Raw genomic sequence first — 26,410 nt, forward strand, 5'->3', positions numbered from 1 at the left:
TTTGTTTGATTTGTACCCTGCGCTTTCCCACTCATGGCAGGCTCAATGCGGCTTACATGAGGCAATGGAGGGTTAAGTGACTTGCCCAGAGTCACAAGAAGCTGCCTGTGCCTGAAGTGGGAATCGAACTCAGTTCCCCAGGACCAAAGTCCACCACCCTAACCACTAGGCCACTCTCCACTCGAAATGAAAGCTTTCTCCTGAAAATTGTAACATGTAGCAATAGACAAACGTAATTAATACATATCATCAATAACCTTTGTTGTTATTGTACAGCACAGTGGTTCAAAGGGAAGAAAGATTTATAATAAAAGTTCATGCCATGAGACTCTGATGGGTAGTTTGAGGAGAAACATCAGGAAATACTTTTTCACAGATATGGTAGCAGAAGTGCGGATTAATTTCATGAATGTACCTTCGAATTAAGTCATCATGGGAAATGCCACAAAATTCTTTCAAAATTAAGTTGAGGGATGTTTATAAATTAAATGATAGAAAATCAGAATATTCATTGGCTACCCTCTGTTTTGGGGATTAGTAAGGATGATTGCCTTAAATCCCATTTTTCACTGTATCACAGACTTAGTAGTGTTTATTAGCTTAGATATGATGCTGATGGTAATTTGCCATTCCTGTGTATGATTCATTTGCAAGGCCCAAACTCCGCCTGTGAAGCATTTGCTGGTTACTGTAACACTGACACAGGTTTCTGTCTTTCCACAGCTTGATCATATACTCTCGCCGCCCTCTATGCAGTATCGGAAATCCAGTAATCCTGAAGTTTCTTCTAGCCTTTCCAAGTCTTCCAAATTGAAAAGGCAGCTCAGTGCAGATGGACAGCAATTGAGAAGGGGGAGTCTTGGAGGAGCCCTAACAGGTGAGCTGAGCAGACTGTAGAGGGCAAGCATTTACAGAGTTTATCAACATGCAGCATTGTCAAAGTATATATAGATTGCAGTAGAATATTTTTAGAATGAATATTAGACAACTATCCCGTTAATCTGTCTTGACTGAAGTACTGTAAAAGATGGATACTAACTAGTATTTGCTTTTGCTTATATCCAGGACTGGTGCAAAGTTATTGAGTGGCGTAGGTGAAACTTCAGCCTCATGCCCCACCAAATACTTTTAGGCCCTCCCACAATAATTCTGTAAAAATGCACAATTGGACATTAAGAGGACCATTCTTTAAAGACTGGCCAGATTTGGGTACTGAAATGCAGGGTGTCGAGCACCAAATTTAAGATGGCAAATGGGTTACCAGATTCTGTAATAAAATAGAATGTAACTTGGTATTTGCATGCCCAGTAAAAGGCAGGTGTAAATGTTAGGACTTAATTGTTGCCCTTTATGCGAGACTTGTACTTTTCTATAAGTTATACACATAAATATCGATCTACCCATGTATATACCTTCACCGCAGTTGTACACTATGCGGGTGTGCACTAACGGCTAAATTCTATATATTGCGCCTCGATTTCCACGCAGAAATCAAAGCGTATTCTATGAGGTATGCTTTAATTTAGGTGTATGTTATAGAATAGTGCTGCTCCGTGTAACTAAATTTAGTCATGGTCAATTACGCCAACTAAAACATGGTGTAAATCCCAACACATGAATCAGAGATTTGATCTCTTGAGGAAGTCCACCTCTGATGTCCTATACAAATCAAACATTTAACAGTTTGAATTGGATGAAACTTCAAATGAGGCATATTAGTATTGTTATATAAATATATCTGTAGTAGATTAGTTATACTTTAAGCACAATGTTTGGATACCTAGAATTAGGTGCTATTAAGATCCGTGCTAAATGTCAGTTCTGGAGCCAACTTTATAAAATTATTGGGGGGTGCTAAACCCAACAGAAATGACCTCTCCCTAGACAAAGTCAAGGTGTTTGTTCAATATTGGGGATGCTCAAGCACCCATGGTACCCACAGAGATGGCACCTATGGTAAAGGTCACTTAGCACCAAGCAACCTTTATAGAATAAACGCTTACTCTCGGATTCTATATAGCCCGCCTAGAGTTCTGTGCATAAGTCTACTTGTATTCTGTAACTGCTCGTGTAGATTAATTGTTTTAACAAGCTGTTAAGCATTATTAACAGCTCTTAACAAGCAGTAACAAGCACTAATTGAAGCAAAAATTAGAATTTACCTATGTACATTGCTAAGCATATTCTATAATGTACTGCGCCTAAATTCTAACGCACGCAGGCAAAAAGGGGCATACTTAAGGGAGTGGAAATGGGCATTTCATGGGTGTTCCAAAATTTGCACATGTTATTATAAAATATGAGCCAGTGCGTGTAAATCTATGGGCAGGGATTTACACCAGCTTTTCGTTGGTGTAAATGGACATGTGCAGATTTAGTCGCATGAACTACTCTTAAGCGTATTTAGAATACGCTTAGGCGTGATTGCCTATTGTGTGTTAATTTTAGGCCCCATATATAGAATCATGCCCTTAGTGCAGATTCCTGCACCCAACTTTGGGTGAGAGGAGTTATTCCTACTGAAACCTCGTGTAAATCCATGTGCCCAACTGGTGGCAGTTGTCTGCATAAATCCAAATATTCTATATCATTGTGCTTAATTTCTGGGAATGCCCCTGACCCACCCCATTGCAACTTTTGAGTTAAGCATATGTTATAGAATAGGGTATAGGACAGATGAGTGCGTAACTCCTAATTACTGCCAATTAAGTGTCAATTAACCCCATTTAACACCAATATTTGATATTTGTGCCTTATTGACTAATTAATTTATTTGTGCATCTGGGATCTGCACCCAACTTTGAGCAACCTGTATAGAATCCGGGGGGCTAGTGCCCAACCAGCACTTATGCACATGAATGTTACATCTTAGGGGCCCTTTTACTAAAGGCTTGCCCTGCGCCAATATGGAACTACTGTCGGGCTACTGCAGGAGCCTGGCAGTAGTTCCCACCCCCAGTGCACGCCATTTCCGGCGCTACAAAAATATTTTCTGTTTTTTGTAGCACCAGTGCTTACCTGGCAGTACTCACTGCCCGGTTATCACCGGGTTAAAGCGAGAGCCCTTACCACCACCTCAGTGATGGTTCACTTAACACATGGCCATTTCTTTTCCAGAAAAAAAGACAGCTGTGGTAAAAGGGGGCATCAACGTGTGTAAAACACACACACTGATGCTAGCGCAGGCCCCCTTTTATCACAGTTTAGTAAAAGGTCCCCTTGGGGCACAAATGACACGTATTTATGATTTATTAGACTTAATTTAGGCACTAAGATCCTAGAAATAGGGGATAAATGGGCTATTTGATAACTGTCCACCCTCCCTGCAAGTAAAATAATATGATGATGGTTCTTTGAATTTGTGTAGTACTATTTGCTGCCTCCCATAAGTTGTCATTATAGGCAACCACCTAGAGGTTAAGCCTGCATAGTTTACATACTTCAGGGCAATTGTGACAATTTTTATAATGAGACCTTCAGATAACTAATTTTACTAACAAGTATTCCCATATTGTAATTTTTTGATATTATGGATGTTGTACTGTTATCTGTCTTGTATATAAGGCGGGATTATAAATAAATAAACATAAACAAACATTAACATACTGCTCACACTGGCTCTCGTTGGCCCAGTATATTTAACATAAAAATGAGTTAGATATTCTACCAGGAGGATGTTGTATTCTCCCTCGAACTGGTGTCCTCATGTTACACAGGTCTTCTTCTTTTTCTCTGCACAAATATAACAGTGCTAGGGTGTCCCTATAACCAACCCCTCCAAGTCACCCTGATTACAATTTATAACAAATTACTACTCTACCTATGAAAAGTTATTCCATTATTATTATACTTCCTCTTTAAACATGCTGGCTTGTGCAGCATACAGATGTACAAAAATATGTGAGATTAAATAAAAAAAATGCTACCAACAATAAAGAATGACAAATTGGACGCAGCAGCTCATAGGTTTGCTTGCTTTTTTTTTTTTGAATGGGAAGGGAAACAAAGACTAACCTATTGGCTTCAACATTTTGACTTCATCCCATCTCTCGTTTTCAACCAACCTCCTTGGCAGTCGCCTCTGTGAGTCCTGAACACCGTCTGTTCCCTGTTGCCATAACAAAGAACCACAAACACAGGGCCACAGCTGCCTTTAGGCATACGCTGCTCTGCTGGTCCTCTGCCTCCGCTGACGTCAAGTTCCAACTCCAGGAGCAGAGGACCAGCAGAAGTGACAGCACATGCTTGAAGGCTACTGCAGCCATGTGCTTTCTTTTGTTGTTGTTTTTCTGCAGCTGCTGCGCTGCTGTCTGCAGTAGTGGTTCGGGCGGGAGGGATGTTGGGATTTTCCGCGGCACCCCAGAGAGTTTTTTTCTGCAGCACACCAGGGTGCCGTGACACATAGTTTGGGAAACACTAACCTAAGCTACCAGGCCAGCCTTGGCTTGCAACAAGCTCTTTTAACAACCACTGCAACGTGTGTCTCCAGTGTTATCTGTGAGTCGAATATTATACCTAGACTTAGACCCCCCAGAAAGGTGATATCTGGTTTCCTAGTATATTCGCTATATTCAGCTGTTTAGGGATAGAGAATCTCCTAACGTATAACAGCCTTTACAATATTAAGCTTCAATTTATTATGACTTAATCAGGTCTCCAAAATCTAAAAACAATCTGTCAACTGAACTGACATTTAAAATTTTTCTACAGTTCGCTAAGAGTGCTGCCTGTTGCTTGAATACACTATTGCTCAACAGGTTAAGTAATTATTCTGTTTTTGCTACAAGGACAACTTGTCCGTTTAGACTTTTTTTGTTGTTTTCTTCTCCTTCAGTGTTTGGAATGGATATATCGGCCAATCAGAAAGCATCCTATATTGTCTTCTGACCCATTTCTGTGTGTTCAGCAAAGGAAATGATTCTTCTCCCCCCTCCCCCAAGTAATTAAGCTTAGCGCACAGATTGGTGCGACATATTTACTGTTCCTACATTAGGCTTCAAAGCTGGTCCATTAACTAAGCTCATGCAGTTAAACAATAAAGTTGACAGATGCTTATTTTCTTATGTTGTAAATAGTAAATGGTGCATGAATGAAAGAGCAATGTGCCGTTTTGGCTGATGGCACTTATCCCAAAAGGGATTTAAGTAAAGTTTGTTCATGTATCCATAAGCAAGGTGAAATGTTTCTCAGGGAGGTAAATTTTCCAGCTCCATAAATTTAGTAAGGATATTTTAACATTGATGTAAAACTTTAGCACATAATTTATTTCTTAGGATCTATTCACTGCCTTTATGAAGAGATTCACCCAAGGCAATGTACAAGTATAGTTTGACATAAACAATTGATATTGTAGTAATAACATACCTATAGTAAAATGACCAAATGTCAGAGTAAAATGCAACAAAAACAATGGGGTGAACTTGGAGATGGCCATATTTAAATCCTAAAACTGTAGTATGTTCTTTACAGCATGTAATATAGTTCAACAAAATTTTAATACAATTTAAATGGAGGAAGAAAGACTTCAGTAAAGTAGTGCTGTCAACTTTTGTATATATACAGCTACTACATTAAACCATCATTAGTCAGAAACCCCCCTTCCATCCTATTTTTAAAATTTTTTATTGATAATTGTATTTATTTTCTTATTATTTTCTATCAAACAATAAAAAGTTTTTTTTCTATTTTTTTGACAGACTCTTTCTTTTTTTTTTATCAAAAGGTTCTACTTATCTTGAATGAAGGTGTCACAAAACACCTAGCCACCTGCTTGGGGTTACCCTGTGGCCACTTAGAGGGTCTATTCCCAGCACAGCTCAGGTCCACTTGTGCTCTGCACTAGCACCCTCCTTTCACCGACTGGGTCACAGCCGCCTCTGGGCAAAGTCTCCTGCTCTCAAATTATCCCAAGTGATTTCTAGATTACTGGAGCCACACTCCCAGTGGTCCCACAGTTCCCAGAAAACACTCACAGACCCAACACACAAACCACCAGGATTATTTATCAGTCCAGACAAACAGGGCGAACAAACAATTATATTTATTCTCTTAAAATTATTGAACAGTGGAATAAAATAGTGCAAATAGCAAACAATAACAGGTAACTGAAATATCGCTCAATTATAAAACTAACTAAACGTTTGCTTACTTCCTAGAAAGTAACCTTGGGAGCTCAGGACATATATAGCTGTTCACCAGTTATCAAATATAACTGTTTTTTTTTACAGGGCTTCAGCAAAGAGCTCTCTTTCTCTCTTCTCCTAGGCTGAAACTGAAGCAACAGCTAGCAGCTGCTGGGTAATTTCAAACTCCAGGCCAAATAGAGCCCAGTCAACAAGTTTTAAAAGTATACCATAGTACTGTAGACTCATTTCTTCACTGAGTGAAACTAAGAGTGCATTCCGTTTTCTATAATGGCTTTTTAACATACAACATGTACCACCTGCTGGCCAAACTAGAGAAATGCACTTCAAGAGTTAATAAAGGCAATTTTACAGGTTTAAAACACACTGTTCTGTCACAGAAGGTTTAACTGTTCTTGATGTTAATTGCCAATACACCCTTTCACAAGCTTGTCTGCTAAAAATTTAGCTGGGCAGTGTGGATGCGCTGGAGTACATATAAGAATATAATGCACATGAGAGGGTGTATTGCGAATTAACATTAAGAAGAGTTAAACCTTCACTCAAGATCAGTAGAACCTTTGGATAAAAAAGAAGCAGTCTAACAAAAAATGGAAGAAAAATTTTTATTGTTTGATAGAAAATAATAATAAAAAATATATAATCATCAATAAAAAATTATAAAATAGGACAGAGGGTGTTTTCTGACTAATTGTTTTATATAGTAGCTGTATATACACAAAAGTTGGCAGCACTACTTTACTGATGTCTTTCCTCAGCCATTTAAATTTTATTAACATTTCTTTGAACTGTATTACATGTTGTAAAGAACAGACTACAGTTTTTGGTATTTTGCATTTTGTCTGTTAGGCTATTTGTTTTTGTAGTTTATCATATTTAAATCCTAGCATATAGTAATAGCAAACACATGATACTGTGTCAGTATTGTACACATTAAAATAGTGCATGATACAATGTCAGCAGAATACAAATGATACACCATAATAGGCAGCATAGACGAGCATTCATATAACATTGGTATAATGAAGAAAGACACTGCAAGAGCTGAAAAAAATGGGAAAATGGCAATCACTGATGACCCTGCAACAGTGGAGGAGTGGCCTAATGGTTAGTTTAGCTGACTTGGGGAACTGGGTTAGATTCCCACTGCTGCCTGATGGTCTGCAGTGGGTTGGCATCCTGGGGAACCAGGTTCAATTCCCTCTGCTGCTCTGTGTGACCCTGGGCAAGTCACTTAACCCTCCGTTGCCCCAGGTACAGCAGTAGTACAATGTACTACTTAGATTGTGAGCCCACTAAGGACAGACCCAGTACCTGTAAAATAAAATTGTAAACCGCTTATGTCTAAGTTGTATGTAAGTACTTAAATGAATGAAAGAATGAGGACCAAAAAAAAAAGGCTTCAATACAATGGGGCTGGGAGTGAAGGGAGATTGCGCCTTCCCTTATAGTATATCAAGAATATCCCTGATTGTGTGACTCCTGATGCAGGCAATTTCACTTAAACACGGACCTGTGTTTGAGTCTCTGATTTTATTTATTGGATGCACAGCACATGGATATTAGTTTTTATCTGTCTTTGCTTGGTGAGGGAGGAGGAGAACCCTCAGACCACATGTTATGTTTAAGGTGCTGGCCCCCTTTAAGGTGGCACCAGGAGCAGTGCACTGTGTGTTAACAGACCAGAGCTTCTTGGGCTGTAAAAATAATGTAGTTTGCAGAGTTCAATGTAATTATTCAATTTGTATAGTAATGAAGTGTTTTGCTTGCATTTGCATGCTTTGCATCTCATTATTATGCAAGCCATGGTGCCTTAAACTAACAGGTAACAAGGAAAGGATTTGATATACTGCCTTTCTGCAGTTAGTCAAGGTGGTTTACATGTTACATACAGGTACTTATTTTGTACCTGAGGCAATATGAGTTTAGTAATTTGCCCAGAGTCATACAGAGCTGCAATGGGAATTGATCCTAGTTCCCCTGGTTCTCAGGCCATCGCATTAACCATTAGGTTGCTCCTCTACTCTAATGTATGTTAGGGCAAACTAATGTGTTTTAAGGTAAAATAATGTATGATTTTTCCATTTAACCTGCATTAAGGGACAAAATTCATTCATTTTATTCACTTAATGCATGCAATTAACTGCTCCCTTTAATTCCAGATCAGGATAACGAGATTTATCTTTGATGATTTTTTAAATTCTCTTTTTTCAAATTCTGTGTCTCTCATATTTTAGATCCAGGAGCATTCGAAAAGATCAATGTTGTTTAATAATCTTTTCTGGTAGGAGTTTGTTGCAATAACATAGGTCATTAAATTGTCAGGTGTAATTGGTAGATGCTTTTTCATCTTTGTTTTTCTTTTATATTTTACCATTGTAAGATTTATTTCTCTGCTGTTCAAGATGGGGAGTACTGTCAAGCCTTTGCTTTTATTTCTTTTGTTTGTTTTCTTTCATTCTTTGTGACATTATGTCTTGCTTTAACTTTGTGTGAAATGTAAATTTCAAATTTCAATAAAACTTTCCTTCCTAAGAGAGAGAGAGAGAGAGAAGAAAGATCAGTGTTAAAAATATTTGGTAGTTGGTTTTGAAACTCGTCATCTTGATCAGTAGAGTCCTGTCTTATTGAATCTGGATTAGGGCACATTAGCATCTGGACTAATGAATCTAAGTTAAAATAAATTCATGTTCTTCAGATGACAGGTGCTTTTTATAAATAAAAGTAAAATTGTATAAGATCTCTACTGTATTGCATCTAATATTTAACAAGGTCATCTTTCAAACTTTTTATAGGAAGGTACCTTCTACCTAGTTACGTTTTCCAGCAATCATGGCAGTCTTCTTCAGAAGCCTCCAATCTCACTCGGATGCGCAGTCAGGCCCTTGGGCAATCAGCTCCTTCACTTACCGCCAGCAAGGTGAGTAGCACTATAGAAGTGATAAGTAGTAGTAGTACGAATTCTTTATATTTAAAAAGCATGTTCTGCATCACCTTTAGGTATACAAGAAAATGAACTTAACAAGGGTATATATACCCCCGTTTAATGATATAAGACAGCAGATTGATACTGCCCTATGGCAAAAATCATGGCCTATATATAGGTAGTAGGTTTGTGTGCATTGTCTTTGTTTCAAGGCCTCTGTAAAGTTGTGTGGTTGGGGCATGCCTGCAGTTTTTGCATGGTGCCTAAAGCAGGAGCATTGTACATCTCAGCTCCGAGGACAAGTATAGTGGCAGCTCCCAAATCGGCATGAGTTGGGAGACCATCTCAGCCCATCAGTTTTGATGGACCTTTCTTGCTAGTAGTAAAATAATTTTCAACTACTTATTTTTTTTAAATCATCAGTAGATTGTTAGTAGACTCTCATCTGAATTAAAATTCTCTAGCGTTGATTCTTAATTAGTGTTTTTAACTAATTAGTTTTTAAGAGTGAGTTTTTAAAGTAAATATGTATAGCCAGGAGCAAACTGTGGCCTGATGTTATAAGCTGTGCTATCCTTTAGTGTGGCGGTTTACTTTTGATTTTCCTGTTCTAATGATATTCCCAATGCAGTAAAGGTTTTAGTATAGAAAATGTCTGAGAAAAAAATCCAGGCTAAAGAGTAGCATGGTTGGCATGCAGAAGATTGCATGCAAACCTGCTGAATCTAAAGTTGCTACTGATGTAACCAAAAATGTGCTGAGTTTTTTGGATTTTTTTTTCTTTCCCTGTAGCACAGGGTTATCTTGGGCAGTGGCGATCCTAGGTCGGCTGCCACCTGGGGCGGATTGCCGCTGTGCACCCTCCCCCCCGGGTGCAGTGGCGTCCGTCCCCCCAGGGTGCAGCACAACCCCCCCCCCCGGCGCAATGACCCCCCCCCCGGCGCATCAAGCCCCCCCCAGGTACATTCTTGGCTGCTGGAGGGTGCAGAGAGCAGCCGCGTGCCTGTCGGCTCCACTGGCTCCCTGCTCCCTCTGCCCCAGAGCAGGAACCTGTTCCATGGCAGAGGGAGCAGGGAACCAGTGGAGCCGACAGTCGCACGGCTGCTATCTGTACCCTCCAGCAGCGTGCACCCGGGGCGGACCGCCTCCACTGCCCCCGCCCTTGCTACGCCACTGATCTTGGGGTGAAGTGCAAGAAGTTGCTGCACTGGGTTATTCCTGATTCCATATTAACAAGTGATCCCTAGTGATGGTATGGCCTTTTGAGTTTTGGTAAGAGTTGGCACTCCTCTCTCCTGCTTCACTGCTTTTCAGTTGTTGAGAATGAAGCAGAGATCTATTTACCAGTGGCCAAATAATTTTTTAGTTAAGGTAGTTTTGGTTTGTTAGGAGGCAGCTGCTGTCCCTCTTTCCTATCTAAAAAACCCCATTAAACTTACCCATATGTTTCCCAGTCTGAGAGGTTCAGTTGACTATATGGTTATAGGCGATATGGATAGATACCCATCTGGTATCTTGTGTACAAGAAAAAACAAAGAAGAAGATATATGCTTACAAGCTTGCTTGGAGGAAAGAGGTGAAGGGGATTTGCAAGAGAAGAACAGAAAATACTTGTTATGCAATTGGAAACAAAAGGACCCCAGAAATGGAAGAGGAACACAAAGAAGTAGGAGTTGCTAATTCATAAACCTAGGGATGGCCCAAGAACCAAAGAGAAATACATTGGATTAAGTTTAAACTTACACAAATGGGTGGAACAAGAAGAAAATGTAACCAGCAAAGAGCATCTTGGAACACGATAAAGGAGTTTGACTATTACTGGGCAAGTAGAAGATAGTCACACTCTCTATTCTAAATTTCCCTGTGCTTCCTAATGTAGAATGTCCACTGATATAGTGACAGAGTGAGGCAAGGTAAGTCTGTATACCAAGAGTGGCTTCTTAAGAACAGACCCAAGATGGGGCTTACAAACAACATTGGGCATAAGAAGGACAATTTTCTAAAGACTTTTGCTTGGGTGGCTACATTTTCACTCTGGTACAAAGGCTTTTTGACAATAACCCACCCTAAATACCCCTAAAATATGAACAGTTGAGAGAATCAGTGCAAAACTTGCTGATACACTTTACACCAGTATGTACAGTTTTGAAAACTTATAACAAATAGCGACAGTATTTCTTGTTTTAGTCATGGTTTGCATATCTATTGCAGATGTTAGGATGACGTTTCCAAGCAATAAACAGCTGATGCTTTTCAGTGAATGCATAGGGAAAAAAGTAAACAGGGCCCCTAGTTAGTGGTTAGAACATCAGGCTGACAACCAGGGAATCCTGGTTCAAATCTCACCACTGCTCCTTATGATCTTGGGCAACTCAACCCTCCATTGTCTCATGTACCAAAATTAGATTATAAGCCCTCTGGGGACAGGGAAATATTTAGTGTACCTGAACATAACTCACCTTGAACTACTCTTGTGAAAAGTGTGAGCTAAATCCCAAAAAATAAAATAATAATAAATATACTTTCTGTGGCTTGATTTTCAAAGGTCAAATATGCACATATTTCCCTTGGAAAATTGATATGTGATGTGTATACCCCAGTGGCGTAGCTACGTGGGGCCTGAGGGGGCCGGGGCCCCCGCAGATTCACCCCAGGACCCCCCTCCCGGCGAACCCGCCCCCGCCGCCGCCTACCTTTACTTTTGCTGGCGGGGGATCCCACTCCCCGCCAGCCGACGTCTTCTCAGTCCTTCCTGCACTTCAATTTGTTTGCTGACGTCCTGCACGTAATTATACGTGCAGGACGTCAGACTCAGAGAACAGTTCTGTTCTCTGAGTCTGACGTACTGCACGTACAACGTGCAGGACGTCAGCAAACAAATTGAAGAGCGGGAAGCGACTAAGAAGAAGACGTCGGCTGGCGGGGAGTGGGATCCCCCGCCAGCAAAAGTAAAGGTAGGATGTAGCGGCGGCGGGTTCGCGGCGGGAGGGGGGGCGGCAATGTCGGCGGTGGGGGGGCGGCGCCGGGGGGAGGGCTAAAATGTGCCCCCTCCCCCCGGGCTCGGACCCCTCTCCCACGGAAGGCTGGCTACGCCCCTGGTATACCCACTGCAGAATGTAGGCTGAAGTGTGATCGCTGAAATATCACCCCCTCCCCCAGTCTAACAGAAGCAGAAGCTGAATTTAGAAGTCAAGTCTCTCTTAGGGTAATGCACAGCACAGCCATCAGACTGACCCCAGAAATTACACTTGTAATGCAAGATCTTTACCTTGTTGGCTTTGCTCAGTGGGGCACATTCCATATGCAAGGTTGTGTTTGGACAGTTCTCTGTTTTCTAAGATTTTGTTTTTGGATAGTATTTATATCAGAGAATGAACCTGCAATAATATCATGCTGTGACTGTGAACATTTCAGTGCAGCCTGTTCCTGAATTGCTGCAATTTCAGCTTACTTATGACATCTGTTCTTTTAGTGGTCGTGTCTCTGTTGGTATTAAAACCCGTTAGTTAAGACAGATAGTAAGGTCCAATGACTTGTTTATAGGTATAACATAGCTTAGCCCTTATTAGAACCCTTATCTACCGGTTTCCCATTTTCTTTCTGTAACTGATAAACAAAAACTAATTTCCAAGGTTGGTCTTAATGGTAATTTTTCCTTATTTATTTCACCAAACATTATTTGATTTCTTTTATGGTGTGGATTTATGCCAGAGCTCCCTGATTATCAGGTCTGTTTCTCTCATAATTTTGTGAACATAAGATGCATTTTTGTGTTTATGAATATTTGCTAGACACTAACGAGGAAGTATTTCTGCATTTCATCAGAACAACTGAAAATTGCTGGGATTTGTTCTGAGTATAATGATTTATCTATATGTAGAAGGAGAAGGGGAGAGGTACAGACTGCCATAAATATATAGATAGTGAGAAAATAGAGGAGTTGTAGTATTGTAACTGGAGGTAATGATGCACAGATGTATAATCTTGTATTAATTTTATGTTATGTTTGTATCCTTCATTTTTATTGTATTGAGATTGTATATATTTTATAAAAATATTGCACATTTACACCTACACACACCAAAGAGTATCGAGAGAAGTCAGAAAAGGAGTCCAGCAGCAGTGAAAGAATTGTAACATTTTGTACATGAAAGGGTTAAGCTGGAGAACAAGGTTATGAATAAAGACTGGGGCTTTCTAACACCATTCTGAGATCACTGTCCACCATGCAAGCTGTGAAACATATTTCATTGGAGTCCTGACTAGGGTTCAAACTTCTTTTCCTGAGCAGCACTTTGAACACTGTAGTAGCAGTGATCACAACTTCTGGTGAGGGAGTGTCAGATGCCACAATCATCATAAGCCCATTTTCCATAGGGGCTGATCATGGAAAATGGGACATCCAGTACACTAGCAAGTAAATGGGGTGGGAAGTCAAGACAATAGTCCCAAATAGAAAATTATAACTCATTCCCCAAAATAAAGAAAATCATGCATCTAACCAATAATAAGCAATGAAAGGAAAAAGCCTCAAAGAGTTCCAGGTATAATAGCCCTAGGAGCTCAAAGCACTTCATCATCGACATAAATAACCTTTTGCTGCACAAATTTCAAAATTATTTATATACTCAGCAAGAACTTCTGCCACAATATTTGCAAGACCTTAAAAGCTTTCAAGTTGCATGGCCGGTAAGCCTTTCTTGAAAAGGTTTTCAAAATGTACCCATGACCAACGATGGCCACTGTTTCGTCAAGCTGCGTCAGGGTCAGTGGATTTCTTATTACTGCCTTCAAAGCTTCGGCCTGTTTCAAAAGGCTCTCTCCCAGACTCTGTATGCTCACCTTAAACTATATGCCATCATATTTTGGTGCAATGTTACAGAATAGCGCATAGCTGGAATATTGGCATTTACACGCATGTGCGCTGCTATTCTAGTCATATGTGTGTTCTTGATGCCAATGTGTTGGCAACTTCCTTATAGAATTTCACCTATAGTGGCCCAATTAAATTTAAAAAAAAAAGAAAAACCTATACCCATAAATGGCAACGACTAACCTTCAAAGCCACAAAAGGTTTTTTTTTTTAAGCTTTGAAGACACTAGTGAATGTTCTTACTGCAGCTTAAACGGTTTACCGTGGGACGTGCTGAGGTATGCTGTGATAAGTTCCGAATGTGTGTATGCATCCCACACACTAAATATATTTTTAAAATTTTTCTGGGGGTGGAGAGTGGATGTCTCTGTGCTAATCGGTTAGCGCATCTGCATTGCCTTGTGCTAACTGATTAACACGAGATTAACATGTGAGACCTTATTACTTACAAAAATAGGTGGCAGTAGTGACTCACATGCTAATTTTTAGTAATGGCCATGCGTTATTGGTAATATTAGCGGGTGACCATTAATTTGGAAAAATGGAAAATCGTCCATTTTCTATCTGCGGTAAAAATGACCGTAACATGCAGGAAAGACCCGTGTAAGAGCACGCCAAGGCAACTTTTTTACCATAGCTTTGGAAAAGGACACCAAAATCAAATGAATGAATGGAGGATTAAGGAAAATAGCTAGAGCAGCAGGCTAAAAACCAGTAAAGCCAGGTTTAAAACCCACTGCAGCTGTTGTGATCTTGGGCAAGTCACTTAGGGCACCTTTTACAAAGCAGAGGTAAGCCCAACGCAGGCTTACCACTTGCTAAAAAGGAAGTACCACAACGTTATTGCAGCAGCCTGGCAGTAGTTCCCACCTCTAGCTCCTCCCCAAAATGGCCATGTAGCAAGTGCTTCACTTGCCACACGGCCATTTCCTCAAAAAAAGAAAGACCTAACTTTAACCACTGCGGTAAAAGGGGGCCTTGGCACACGTCAAAAACACACGATGCCAGCACAGGACCCCTTTTGCCACAGCTTGGTGAAAGGGACTTTAACCCTCCATTGCCTCAGATACAGACTAAGGGCCCTGTTTACTAAAGTGCGCTAGCGTTTTTAGTGCATGTACAAAATTAGCGTATGCTGTATAGGCGTCTACACAGCGAGCTAAAAATGCTAATACACCTTTAGCCGCGGTTTAGTAAACATGGCCCTTACATTGTAAGTCCTCTGGGGACAGGGAATATAACTCGCCTTGAAATAATAGGAAAGGGCATGAGTTACATCTAAATTTACAGCCCTGGCAGAGGTGGGCCGGGGCCCACCCACTTAGGGCTCAGGCCCACCCAACATTAGCACCCGTTTAGTGGTAGCTGGTGGGGATCCCAATCTCCGCCAGCTGAAGACTTCCCCCTGATGGTAACAAAAACGCTACTGTCCACAATACCGGCACCTGCGCATGCTCAGCTTTTAGCGCATGCCTGCTACAGAGTTGCAAGGTGGAAAGGAGCGTTTTTTCACCAGCTGAGATCATTTTTTTTGGTGTCGGGGGGTTGAAGGGAACACTTGGTGCCCACCCACTTCTTACCTAGGCCCACCTAAAATCTGTTGTCTGGCTACGCCTCTTGCAGAAACGAGCACTTTTATTAAACCGACGTGTGTTTGAAACTGTCAGGAAAGTTAAAAATATATATATACACATCTTCCTATTTGTAAAATGGGAACTACACATATACATTTTCAGCCCACCCAAACCACACTGCCTTGAAATCTCTGCATCCTAGTGCATCTGCATGTATAAATAGCGGCATTAATCACCATTTCCACAATTGCAATCTGCATGCACAAGTGCTGCTGTTTACATGTGTAGATGCTTCTAAAGTGACCTCCTATGTCTGTTTTCGTATTATAATTATTTATTGCATTTGTATCCCACATTTTCCCACCTATTTGCAGGCTCAATGTGGCTTACAAAAACCTGTTATGGCATCGCCATTCCAGGAGATAGATACAATTGGTGTTATAACAGATTCATGCATACATTATAGGGAGACTCGCCACTTGCCTTCTAGATCATACAAAGCAGTTGTGATGCCTGGTTTAATATGTGAGGGAGTATAGGGTAAAGATTCTGTGCACCATGTGCTCTGTGGCTTATGTGACTTGTCCCCATTGTGGAGTAAGCATCTGCCACATAGAATAGTACAGTTGAACAGTGTAGGGATGAATGGCACAGCAGTGTGCGCAGCTGGGGGTTTGTTATAATTGGAACACAATATAACGGGAGAAGGAGAGCTCTATTGTGGACAAGATTTGTTTGCAAGGTATTAAAAAGGTTCCAATTTTTCCAGCAACTGGCACAGAAGGTAGCAGCAAAATATGTTGTGGAGTCATTTATCACTGCATTAGCAAGATTTTATGAAGTTTATTGTTTTAATTATATAGTTAAATACAAACTATGCACATGAGTACTTGGCCTTCTCAACCCCCCCCCCCCCCCCTCCCTACCATTGTACACAGAAAGGACTCTGGCTATTCCTAAGCTATTTACAGCCATTTATTTTGAGGAATGCAGGGAGAATCATCTCTGTTTGTTCTTGAGAAGGACTTCTGGACTGTATTTGTTTAACAAAACCAGGCAAATAATTAAACTTCACCTCATTTATTCTTGGTCAAGAACAGAGAATTTGTCCTTTTGTGTTATTTGGCGAGCTGGTGCTACAGCTGTACTTCCAACTTTTCAGATTAATTCATAGGAAAACAATTTATGAAAAAAAAATGTAAATGCAGAGAGTCCAGCCATCAATTGCATATATTGTGACCGATTCCCCTTGAAGTAACATTGTATGATGTAAATGTGGTAAAGTTTGACTTGGAAATTGTATGACTCTACCCTCTCCATCTTTAGTAAGGATATGATCTCAACTATATAATGTAAAAACATGTTAGCAATTCAAATCAGGTAGCTGTAGCCATCAAGGAAACAGCCTGTAATTTTTAAAGGGGGTTATGCAGTAGAAAGCAGGTAGAACCATTGAGTTGAGTACTATGTGCCAGAAAAGGTATTATGCCAGCACCAATTTCTGTTGATGCCCTGTTTAAATGCCTTAGTACAATGTTACACAGCAAAAGTGAATGACTGCTGGATAGGTAATGTCCATCTATCTGTTGGTGATTGTTTCAGCTGCTAAATGAGAGGGGTGGGGGTAGGAGCGGTATATGGCCATTATTTTGAGGGACAGCACCTCCAAGTGGGTTAGTTTTGTGAATACCATGACAACAATAAACCTCACTCTTAAGCCAAAGTATGCAGAATATGATCTCAGCCTCTCAAATTTACTGCTAAGGCTTGCCGTGATACTTTCATTGTGCCAAAGAGAGCTTTCTGTGGATGTTATATGTATAGGCAGTTTATCAGTCTGTTTAGAAGTTGCTTTTAAACAAGCCTGTGGCACCCAGTATGATGGGAAATGCTTCTCTATACCCCATTTTTGTGGTCTCTGAGTGGATTTCCTTCTACTTGAGGGTTATACGAGCTCGTTCCTGTCTCAATATGAATTTCCTGTTTTGAGAGTGGCTGCGTAACAGAATGGGAGAGCCAAGCAGCAGAGAGAGAGAGTGAGTGGTAGCAAAGAATGAAGCAGACACATTGGGAATGAGAGTAGGTTCTAGATGGGAGTGGCGGCAGAAATACTTTCTGGAGGGAGAAGACCCACCTAGTGTATTATTGACTGAAAATGCTAGCTACAGATAGGCTTAAATGTTGGTCATAGTGCACATTCAATGCATTGCTGAACAATTAGCTAAAGGGTCATTCCATGCCAAGTGGTCTAAAATTAAAAAAAGTTCCCACCATCATGTTCTCCAATTTTGTTCAAGTTTTATCTGTTGCGTGAGTCAGGTGTTAAATGAAGTTTCCCAAAATTTGAGGTCTCTAACTGCAATAGTTGCAGGTCTAGACCCCCTTTTCTGAAAGGTTGTCAGTCCATGAGTGCGCAACATTTACCAAAATGCCATTTTTGGGGTCTAATAAAATCCAAACACATTTATAAGAATGGCTAAAAAAATTCAAATCCTGTACAGTTTTTGATGCTAATTCCGATGAAATACATTTTAACATTATGGATGCAAAATCCAGTCAAACAAGTTGACTGAAAGTGTGCATCAAAATTGGTCGGGACTCATCGGAACATATTTGGACCAATATTCAGACCGCAACAACTTCCATGCAAACAAAGATACGGACTTGAAATTTTGAACAAGCATTATGCTTGTGCTGGACATAATACTGCCAGATTTGCAACTAACCAGCATCTATAACCGCCCTGCGGCATCTCTTCAAAGTTGGCACTGTCAGCGCAAATGGTAAAATATACCAAAGTTCAAAGCCAACTATTAAAAAAGAGTCTGCCTGAATCAGCTTGTGAACAGTATCATCTGAAAGAGAAAATTGTGCTCTACAACACTGATATGTTTTTGTTTTGCAATGCCACCATTAACTAGAAATACAAAACAAATGTAAACATTTGGTGGCAGCACAGCTTGTTCCCAGTGTTCAGTCCAAGAAGTGTAGTGAACAGGGCCGGTCTTAGGCCGAGGCGACCGAGGCGGCCGCATAGGGCCCTGCGCTTAGGGGGGTCCCGCGCGGCGCGTCTCAGTCAGCCTTGACCTAGTTCCGCCCGGGGATCGCCGCCACTTGTCCGAACTGCCCGCCCTCTTCTCTCCCCCACGATCGATCATCGATCCCTTTCCTTTTTTGCTTTTAAATTTACCTCCAGTCCGGCAGCGTCAGTGAAAGCGCTCCCAGCCAGTAAAAGCGCTTCTCTTCGCTGTGTCCCGCCTTCTTCTGACGTCATAACGTACTACTACTACTACTACTACTTGAACTGAATAATTTCTTGGGAGGGGGGGTTTCATGATAGCATTGTGCTTATTATTTCAATCAGTTTTTCTGTACAAGTTTAGCTTCATTTGTCTTTATTTGAAATTTCATAAATAAAAACTTTTCTAAAAATTGAATAATCTTATCAATGGGCGGGGGCGGGGCTAGGATGGGGCCCCACCAAATTGGTCTGCATAGGGCCCCGTACTTTCTAAGACCGGCCCTGGTAGTGAAGCAGCAGCATCTTCCTTTTCTCGCTCCAGGATGATTTTATTGGCTCTAGCAGATGACATCGGTGGGAGGGGTAAAGCCAAGATCAGGGTTGCTGTAGTTTCTTCATTTCAACATTTCTGATAATGTCATTCTCAAACTGATGGTCTCTTCTATGCTTCCCCTATGGTGGATTCTATGAGCATCTCTGATTTTCTCTGCTTAGGACTGCCACACTGTAGATGTGCTTCCAAACCCTAACTCACACTGTCTTATGCTACTTCTAGTACTGCAAAGAACCAAATCCCATTTAAGTGGTATACTGAAAGAAGTTTGGAGGTAAGTTGTGAGGTTACGGCATTCCTGCATCTACTTCAGATTACTCCATTGTAGTGGTACTGGGGATTGAAATAATCCACATATTTCTTTTTATTATTTTAAGTGATTAGTGATTAATCTCTTCAAACCATGCACTCTTGAGAGCTTGAGTTTATATGATTTATGTGTTTTTACTTTAGATACAGTGTTCAGGCTCTTTGCTATGAGCAAGTCATGTGAACGACATTGGTTAAAATGTGCCAAGGTTGACAGACCAGATATAAGCACCATAGTGAGCATAAAACCCTTTACCTGGGATTGGCAGATAGAATCTGCACCAGGAGCCCTATAAAATAAGATTGGAAGACTTAAGCGAATAAAAGAAGAGAGGAATAAAAGAGGGGATGTAATAGAGGCTTTCAAATATTTCAAGGACATTAATGTACAAGAAGCTAACATTATTTTCAGTGAAAAGAGAGTTCTTGAAAATGAGATAATGTTTTTAGGTTCAAAGAAGGTAGACTGAGATATAAAATTAAAAAAAAAAAATAATCCTCACAGAAAGAGCAGCAGATGGATGGAACAGCCTTCCAGTGAAGATAGTGGAGGCAAAAAACAAGAAGCCTGGAATAAGCACAGAGGATCATTTGACACAAAGAAGGGAAGGGAAAACACCACATCAGCAGGGGTTTCTGGTATTACAACTAGAAATAAATTGTACAGGGTAGATCAGCCTTATGATTCTTATCATTCACTATATTGCTATCTTACCCTGTGTTTCTGCACATGATCATCAAGATGCCCAGCTGGATCCTTGCGATTGAGATGATGGGTTATGATGATGCTAGAATATAGCTCTGCTTTGCTATGAACTTCAATAATAGTGCTGAGCTGGCAAATTAGTTCCTATGGACTTCAGTCAGTAAGTACTGCAGCAGAGAATGGGACGGCATAGACAGGAAATATCCAGCCAGTCTATAGCAGATGCATAATTCAGGATAGACAGTGTTTTAAGTCCAGATCTGAACATTAGGAACTGTTTTGCCCTTTGATTAATGGAAGATATGGACAATATTCCTAAAACAAAGACTGTCATGCTCTCCCCCCCCCCCCCCCTCCCTTCATTAAAAAATACAGTAGCATCCTATTGTGGTAGAAACTTAAATTGCAATTCATGACAAGGTGAACCTCACCACAGCATCTTTACAAATAATGTCAGTTATTTCTTGCCTATTCAGGATAGGTGATCTTGCAAATTTTCCCTTAATATTACCATTCACTGTTCTATGAGGACAAGCCCCACAAAACGTTTCATTGAAAAATTATCCAGGGTTATGTTCCTTAAGCAGTTTTGTCTTGAGCATTCTTGAGAATTTTCAGTAGGCCACAAGTTGCAAAAATCTTACCTAGATCCTCCAATTTTGCAATCCATTGTCTTTCAACATGCAAGTGTTTTCATTCTTCTATGAGGAACAATATGTAACCTACCCAGGGTGCGCACACACCTCTGGCTCAGCTTCACCCCGGGTTTTCTCTCCACCTTCAAACAGGGGTCCCAGGGGTCTCACAAACAAATCCATGGTCTTCTCACTCTGCCACACACACACAACTCCATTGGCAGGATCACAAGAGCTGGGCGTGGGCCGGTGCTAGACTCTTCCCCTTTTTAAAGAAAATTTGATTTCTTCTCTCCTTTTCCATCAAGATATCATTTTTCCTCTGTCCTCAAGGATTCACTTTCTTTCCATCACTTTCAAACAGCATACACTTCTTATATCAATCCAACACATTTTATTCAGTAACAAAATGGTACTGTCCTGGTACTAATACATAATTTTCTGTAAATTATGTCATGATAAATTCAACAATACAATTTTCTTCATCTTAGAGGTAGTTTACTCTTATTCCCCCCCCCCCCCCATCAAACATAACCAGAATTATTATTTTTTCCCATGTCCAGTGTCTCTTTATCTCACTCAGCCATACCACCGCCTATCTGGTTTCTTAACAGTCGCCCCACCCGAAAGAGTGCGGGTCACACCACAGTATTTTCTGCCATGATATTTGTCCACCTCTTCAATAAAATGTTTCCTGATGGACTTGCCAATCTGCTATTCCAACCACTGATAGTGAACTAATCCCCGATAGCCGGGATCATCGGGGTATAGGCCTTGCAAGTTGGATCCAGCCTCATTCTGTTGCAGATTTCCTCTCTGACGTAGGTGTCTCCTTGGATCTCAACTACGCTCATCACCTGGAGTGGGCCATATAGGTGCCGTAACTGCCATAGATCCCACACCAAGTGTCTGAAGTAGCGATCTGCCCTGCTGAGTTTGGGCAGCTTCTCATCGCCAGCTCATCCCGGCTCGTTCCAGGGATCCCTCAGGTACTCCCTGGGCAGCAACACCTGCATCCACTGAGCCTCTCGATCTCCTCCTAATGTGGCCTTCTCGCAGGATGACTCCTTGAATCTCACCAACCGGGCTATCTCCGGGCTCCTCACTGTGCAGTCAGCTTCGTCGGCACTTCAAGATCCATCTCCCCCAGAGTCAAGCACAGATAGTGAAGCACCGTCTCAAGTTGGGGTAGACTAGTCTCTATATCCTTGGGGATGCATTGGGCTCTCCCCAGCTCCCTCTGAAATCCAGTCAGACAAAATAGGGACTGAGTTATCTTCCCCATTAGATGGATGGGTATAGCCACTGGGGCTGCCCCCAGAGTGTCCAGCCTCTCTCCGGTTCCTCTGCTCTCCTTCTGAACTGAGATATCTCTCGTTCTCTCTCTCTTTGCCAACTCCCCCGGCTCGCTGGCCATCTCAGGTGTTCCACCTACGCAGGGCTAGGCGGTGGTGGGCTTGAGTGTATAGCCGCTCGTCACCCCGTCATGCCTCGGCCTTGTCCATGAAGTCCTCCGAGTACTGTCTCTATGCTACTCGGGCCAGCCACAGCTGCCTTGCTGCTCCAAGAACTTCCCACCTCAGATGGGGCTCTACCCAGCCGGCTCATCCCCAAATCCAACTCCCTCTTGACTCCTGAGGACATCAGTCTGGGTTCAGTGCCTGGTGGGCTAGCTTCCCACTTGGTCGTCACTCCACTGGGATGGCTTGCAATACCTCAGGCGCTTTTTCCTTGGTGAAAAACTTATGCTCAAAAGACACAGCACATTAGCTGAATGGGGACAGGCTCTCCCTGAGTCTTGCATCCTCGGCAACAATCATCCTACCGGGCTTCTGTCCTCTACTGATATCTCCACCTAGGCCATAAGCTGGTATACATTTTGGGGCTGTCGCTGAAATTAGCTCACAATTCTGGCACCAAACACTTGCCCTGCTCTTTATCTCCATGTTCTCATACTCTCCTTTCCAAGTGTGCTTCGATGTGTTGGCAGGCTCTACATCACTGTCCTCACTGGAAGTCCCCTTATCTGGGGTGGTGACGCATGCACAGACCCTGTGTATGGAGTGAAAGCGCGGCAATAAGCTCCTTCTGTTTCGGTGCCTTCTCCCACTGGTGGGAACAGCCACCATATTTCAGCGTGTTTTCTCCCACCCAATTCTATATAAAACTAGAGGTTCCTGTTTGGGCCTTTGTTTGAGAAGTGTATATTTTGCTTTATATGTTTGATGTAAATTGCCTTTTCATTGTGACGTTGACTTGAGCTTCTAATTAGACCTCTAAAAATTAGACAAAGCACTTGCAGTAGCTATGGAGCTGGTGTAAGTGTTAGTGCCTAATTGCTGCTTTACTTAATAGTATTCTATAAGTTAAGTGTGACTTCCACCCATGTGCCCACCCACCGCTGCACACCGAGGCCGTATTCTATAATTCCATGCTCAACTTTTCAGAATGTCCTTGACACACCCATAGCCATGACCTTTTTTGAGTTATGCCCTAGTAGAGTTAGGCGCCCAGTGTTATAGAATAGCATGCAGTCAGATGAACACAGATTTTAAGCAGTGCCAATTAACATCAATAATTGGTTGTTAGCACTCGATTATTATAGTTAAGGGCTTGTTAATTAATTTACACGTACATCTTGGGCACAAGCCCAATTTGGAAACCAAATATAAAATCCAGGGGATAGTGCTTAACTGCAAGAGGGTGTAAGTGTGAATGGAGCATTGGCTGGATAAACACAAACACGGCAAAAGTGACTCAAAAAATATCCAGATGTTGAAGTGTCCAAATGTTTATCACCCAAGACTTGACATGGGCTATGTTTCGGCCTATTGGGCCTGCATCAGGAATCTACATACTACAGTAAATATAATAAACACAAAAGCAAAACAAAAGAGACTATTCATATAACAAATATAAATATTTATAAAAATATATAAAAAGGGACTAACAGAGAAAAATGTGTGACTAGCCAGAGTATACTATCAAACACTAATAATAAAGTATTACACAAAAATCAAAATTGTACAAGTATAATCAAAGCAGGTAGCCTCAAAATGACTTAACATTCACTTAAATTAATAACTTAGACAAAATTAAAGAAGATATAATCAATGTACTTATTAGTACAGCATCTTAATTAGTTAAAATTGATGGTGAATCATATTAGGAAACAATATGGAGCATGGGCTGGACATAGGCAGGGCTCCCAGTTACTTGAATAACTTATAGAATACTGTAAGTTATGCACACTCTTGATGCACATAGATGCCCATAATTACACCAGGTCTACGGCTGCTGTAACTGCAGGCACCTAAATATCAATTTCTGGTTTTGCTAGTATTCTGTAATGTAATTGTGTGTGATACTGGAACACCTAAAAGAAGGCACCCGCTTATAGAAGTGCCCACATACAGGGTATATGCGCATAAATTTAAGTTTATAGTTTTTAGAAAAGGCAGTTTGTGCCCTGCTGTAGTCATGAAAATGCCTTTTAAAGTGAGCATCAAGACTCCTGTGGTGATGAGTTTAGAAAGGAAGAGAGGGAGCAGTTCCAGAGTTCACAGGGCCTCACATAAAGCTAGTTTAAAGATTCAAGGGAAAACAAGTGCCTTCCAGTAGATGTTCTTTTAGTAAGCATTGGGCTCAGAAATGATCACTGTTGATCATAGTCAGTTTATGTTTTTTAAAACTGATATATCCAGAAATGCTGTTGCAAAGAGAGGAAAAATGCTGTGCTGCGTACGTCTAGTAGCGCTTTAGAAACGATAAGTAGTAGTAGTACTTATTGAACGAACAGGGTCCATCTCTAGGCACTGTCAATTCTTCAAATAGATTTTTTTTGGTAGGGAAGTGGTTTTACTAGGGTCAATAATAATCTTACCAAACCTGACTGGATTGCCATTGTCTAACTGAATTTTCCAAAGTTATTTTAAATGATGTAATGGCACTGTATTAGTCCACTGAAATACATATATGTATTTTATTTTAGATATAAAATTTTCTTACTATCTTTATGGAACAAGTTCATAAAAATAAAGTTCTACAGCAGAACTGCAGGATTACCTCCCCCCGGATTCTATAGATGGTGCATAGATTCCGCACGGAGATATGTGCGTAGCAAGGTAATCAGCGTTTGTAACAGCACTTAACAAGCAATAACGAGCACTAATTGGCAAGAATCGCAATTTATGCGTGGAAATCGCTAAGCGTATTCTATAAAGAACTGTGCCTAAATTGCAAAGCGCACAGTTCATATTGGATGCGCATAGCTTAAAAGGAGCATGCTTATGGGTGTTTTATGGGCATTCCAGAATTTCCACACATAATTACAGAATACGGGTCAGTGCACCCAAATCTACGCGCATAGAATTACACCAGGTTTTATTAGTGTAAATGGACACGCATAGATTTAGGCGTTACAGTATCGACTAAGCTTATTCTATACACTGTGCCTATATCTTATAGAATACTCTTAGTTCCGCATGGATTTTTTAAAGCACCATATATAGAATCTAGCCCTTTATTTTTAATGTGCATGAAGAATTAACATTTCTTCATCAGGCCAGTGCAAAATCATGCAAGACTGCTGTTTCAAAAAGTTTGTTCAGGAACTTCAACCATGGGCGGCCTGTGGATGGATGGGGGAAAGCAGAGAGGCTCATTGTGGAACTTCATCTGCATGTCACAAAAAGTTGACAAGCCAGGTTCACGTGCAAAAAAAAAACAGTCATTCAGTGACATCTGGTATGGTTGCAAGGTTCCAGTTTGCATGAAGATGTTCACTCCAAATTAACAGAGACTTCTTGGAGACTCACAGTTCAGAGAAAAAGTGAAACAGCTGATGTGTTTAAAGAACATTGCTTTATTCTCCTCCATGTATCTACCATGCCTAGACTCTCTCACTTTTATTACTGTATCTGCCTATATACATATATATATATATATATATAAAGAGAGAGTGAGAGTATGTGTCTTGAGGTCTTGAGGGTGTTTTTCTGGTGGCCAAATTTCCTGACTTTTTCAGTATTAACATCAGATTAATTTTAAATGGAAATGTAATGTGTTTAGCCACAAGAGAACAATCATTTTTAACCAGTACAACAAAAAAGTATAAATGATCAATACTGTTAACTGATTTGACAAGACAATTCAATGATCCCACAGCAAGTAGTGTTCAGCCCACTAGGTGGCAGAAGAGCAAACTTTAAAAAATTTCTATTTTACAAATAAAATAATATATATAGATATATCCACGTAGACTCATGGATGACCCTATATGCAACATAATAGCATAGACAGTTCATGCTCTGAAAAAAAATAGAAGCTTTCAGAAAGAGTAGCTTCTGTCCCATAGGTCTTCATTATGTCAAGGAGATGAATACTGTGAACAGCGTTAAAAAGATTGCTGGCTACCACGGAGGTGTAATTGAGTGGGTCCTGCAGAAGTGAATATGTGCATTACAGACCCAGGCATGGAGTGCCGGAGCTCTTCTAGGGATTTATTAAAATCATGCATTCAGGATGGTAAAGCTGAGATATCATTATGTGTGAAATGATAGGCTATGAGTAAGAATCGTAGATGACAGTATACTTTCAGTGACCACTGGACAAGTTATTCTAACCCAGGCCTGAGTCTGTTCTCTTGAGGAGAGCTTGCATTTGGCTAG

The 26,410-nt window shown here is 40.9% G+C and overlaps 1 protein-coding gene across 2 annotated transcripts in view; it reads left to right on the plus strand.

Annotated features, from left to right (window-relative positions):
- The window catches only part of MAST4 (microtubule associated serine/threonine kinase family member 4), a 905,366-nt gene that overhangs the window by 195,120 nt on the left and 683,836 nt on the right, over positions 1-26,410 (plus strand). For both annotated transcript variants that reach the window (XM_030193210.1, XM_030193211.1), the window contains exons 2-3: positions 724-877; positions 8,939-9,063. In XM_030193210.1, the coding sequence (XP_030049070.1) occupies positions 724-877; positions 8,939-9,063 (279 nt within the window). The remainder of the gene's footprint in view (positions 1-723; positions 878-8,938; positions 9,064-26,410) is intronic.

Source organism: Microcaecilia unicolor, chromosome 2 (assembly GCF_901765095.1).
Source record: "Microcaecilia unicolor chromosome 2, aMicUni1.1, whole genome shotgun sequence".
Lineage (NCBI taxonomy): Eukaryota > Metazoa > Chordata > Amphibia > Gymnophiona > Siphonopidae > Microcaecilia > Microcaecilia unicolor.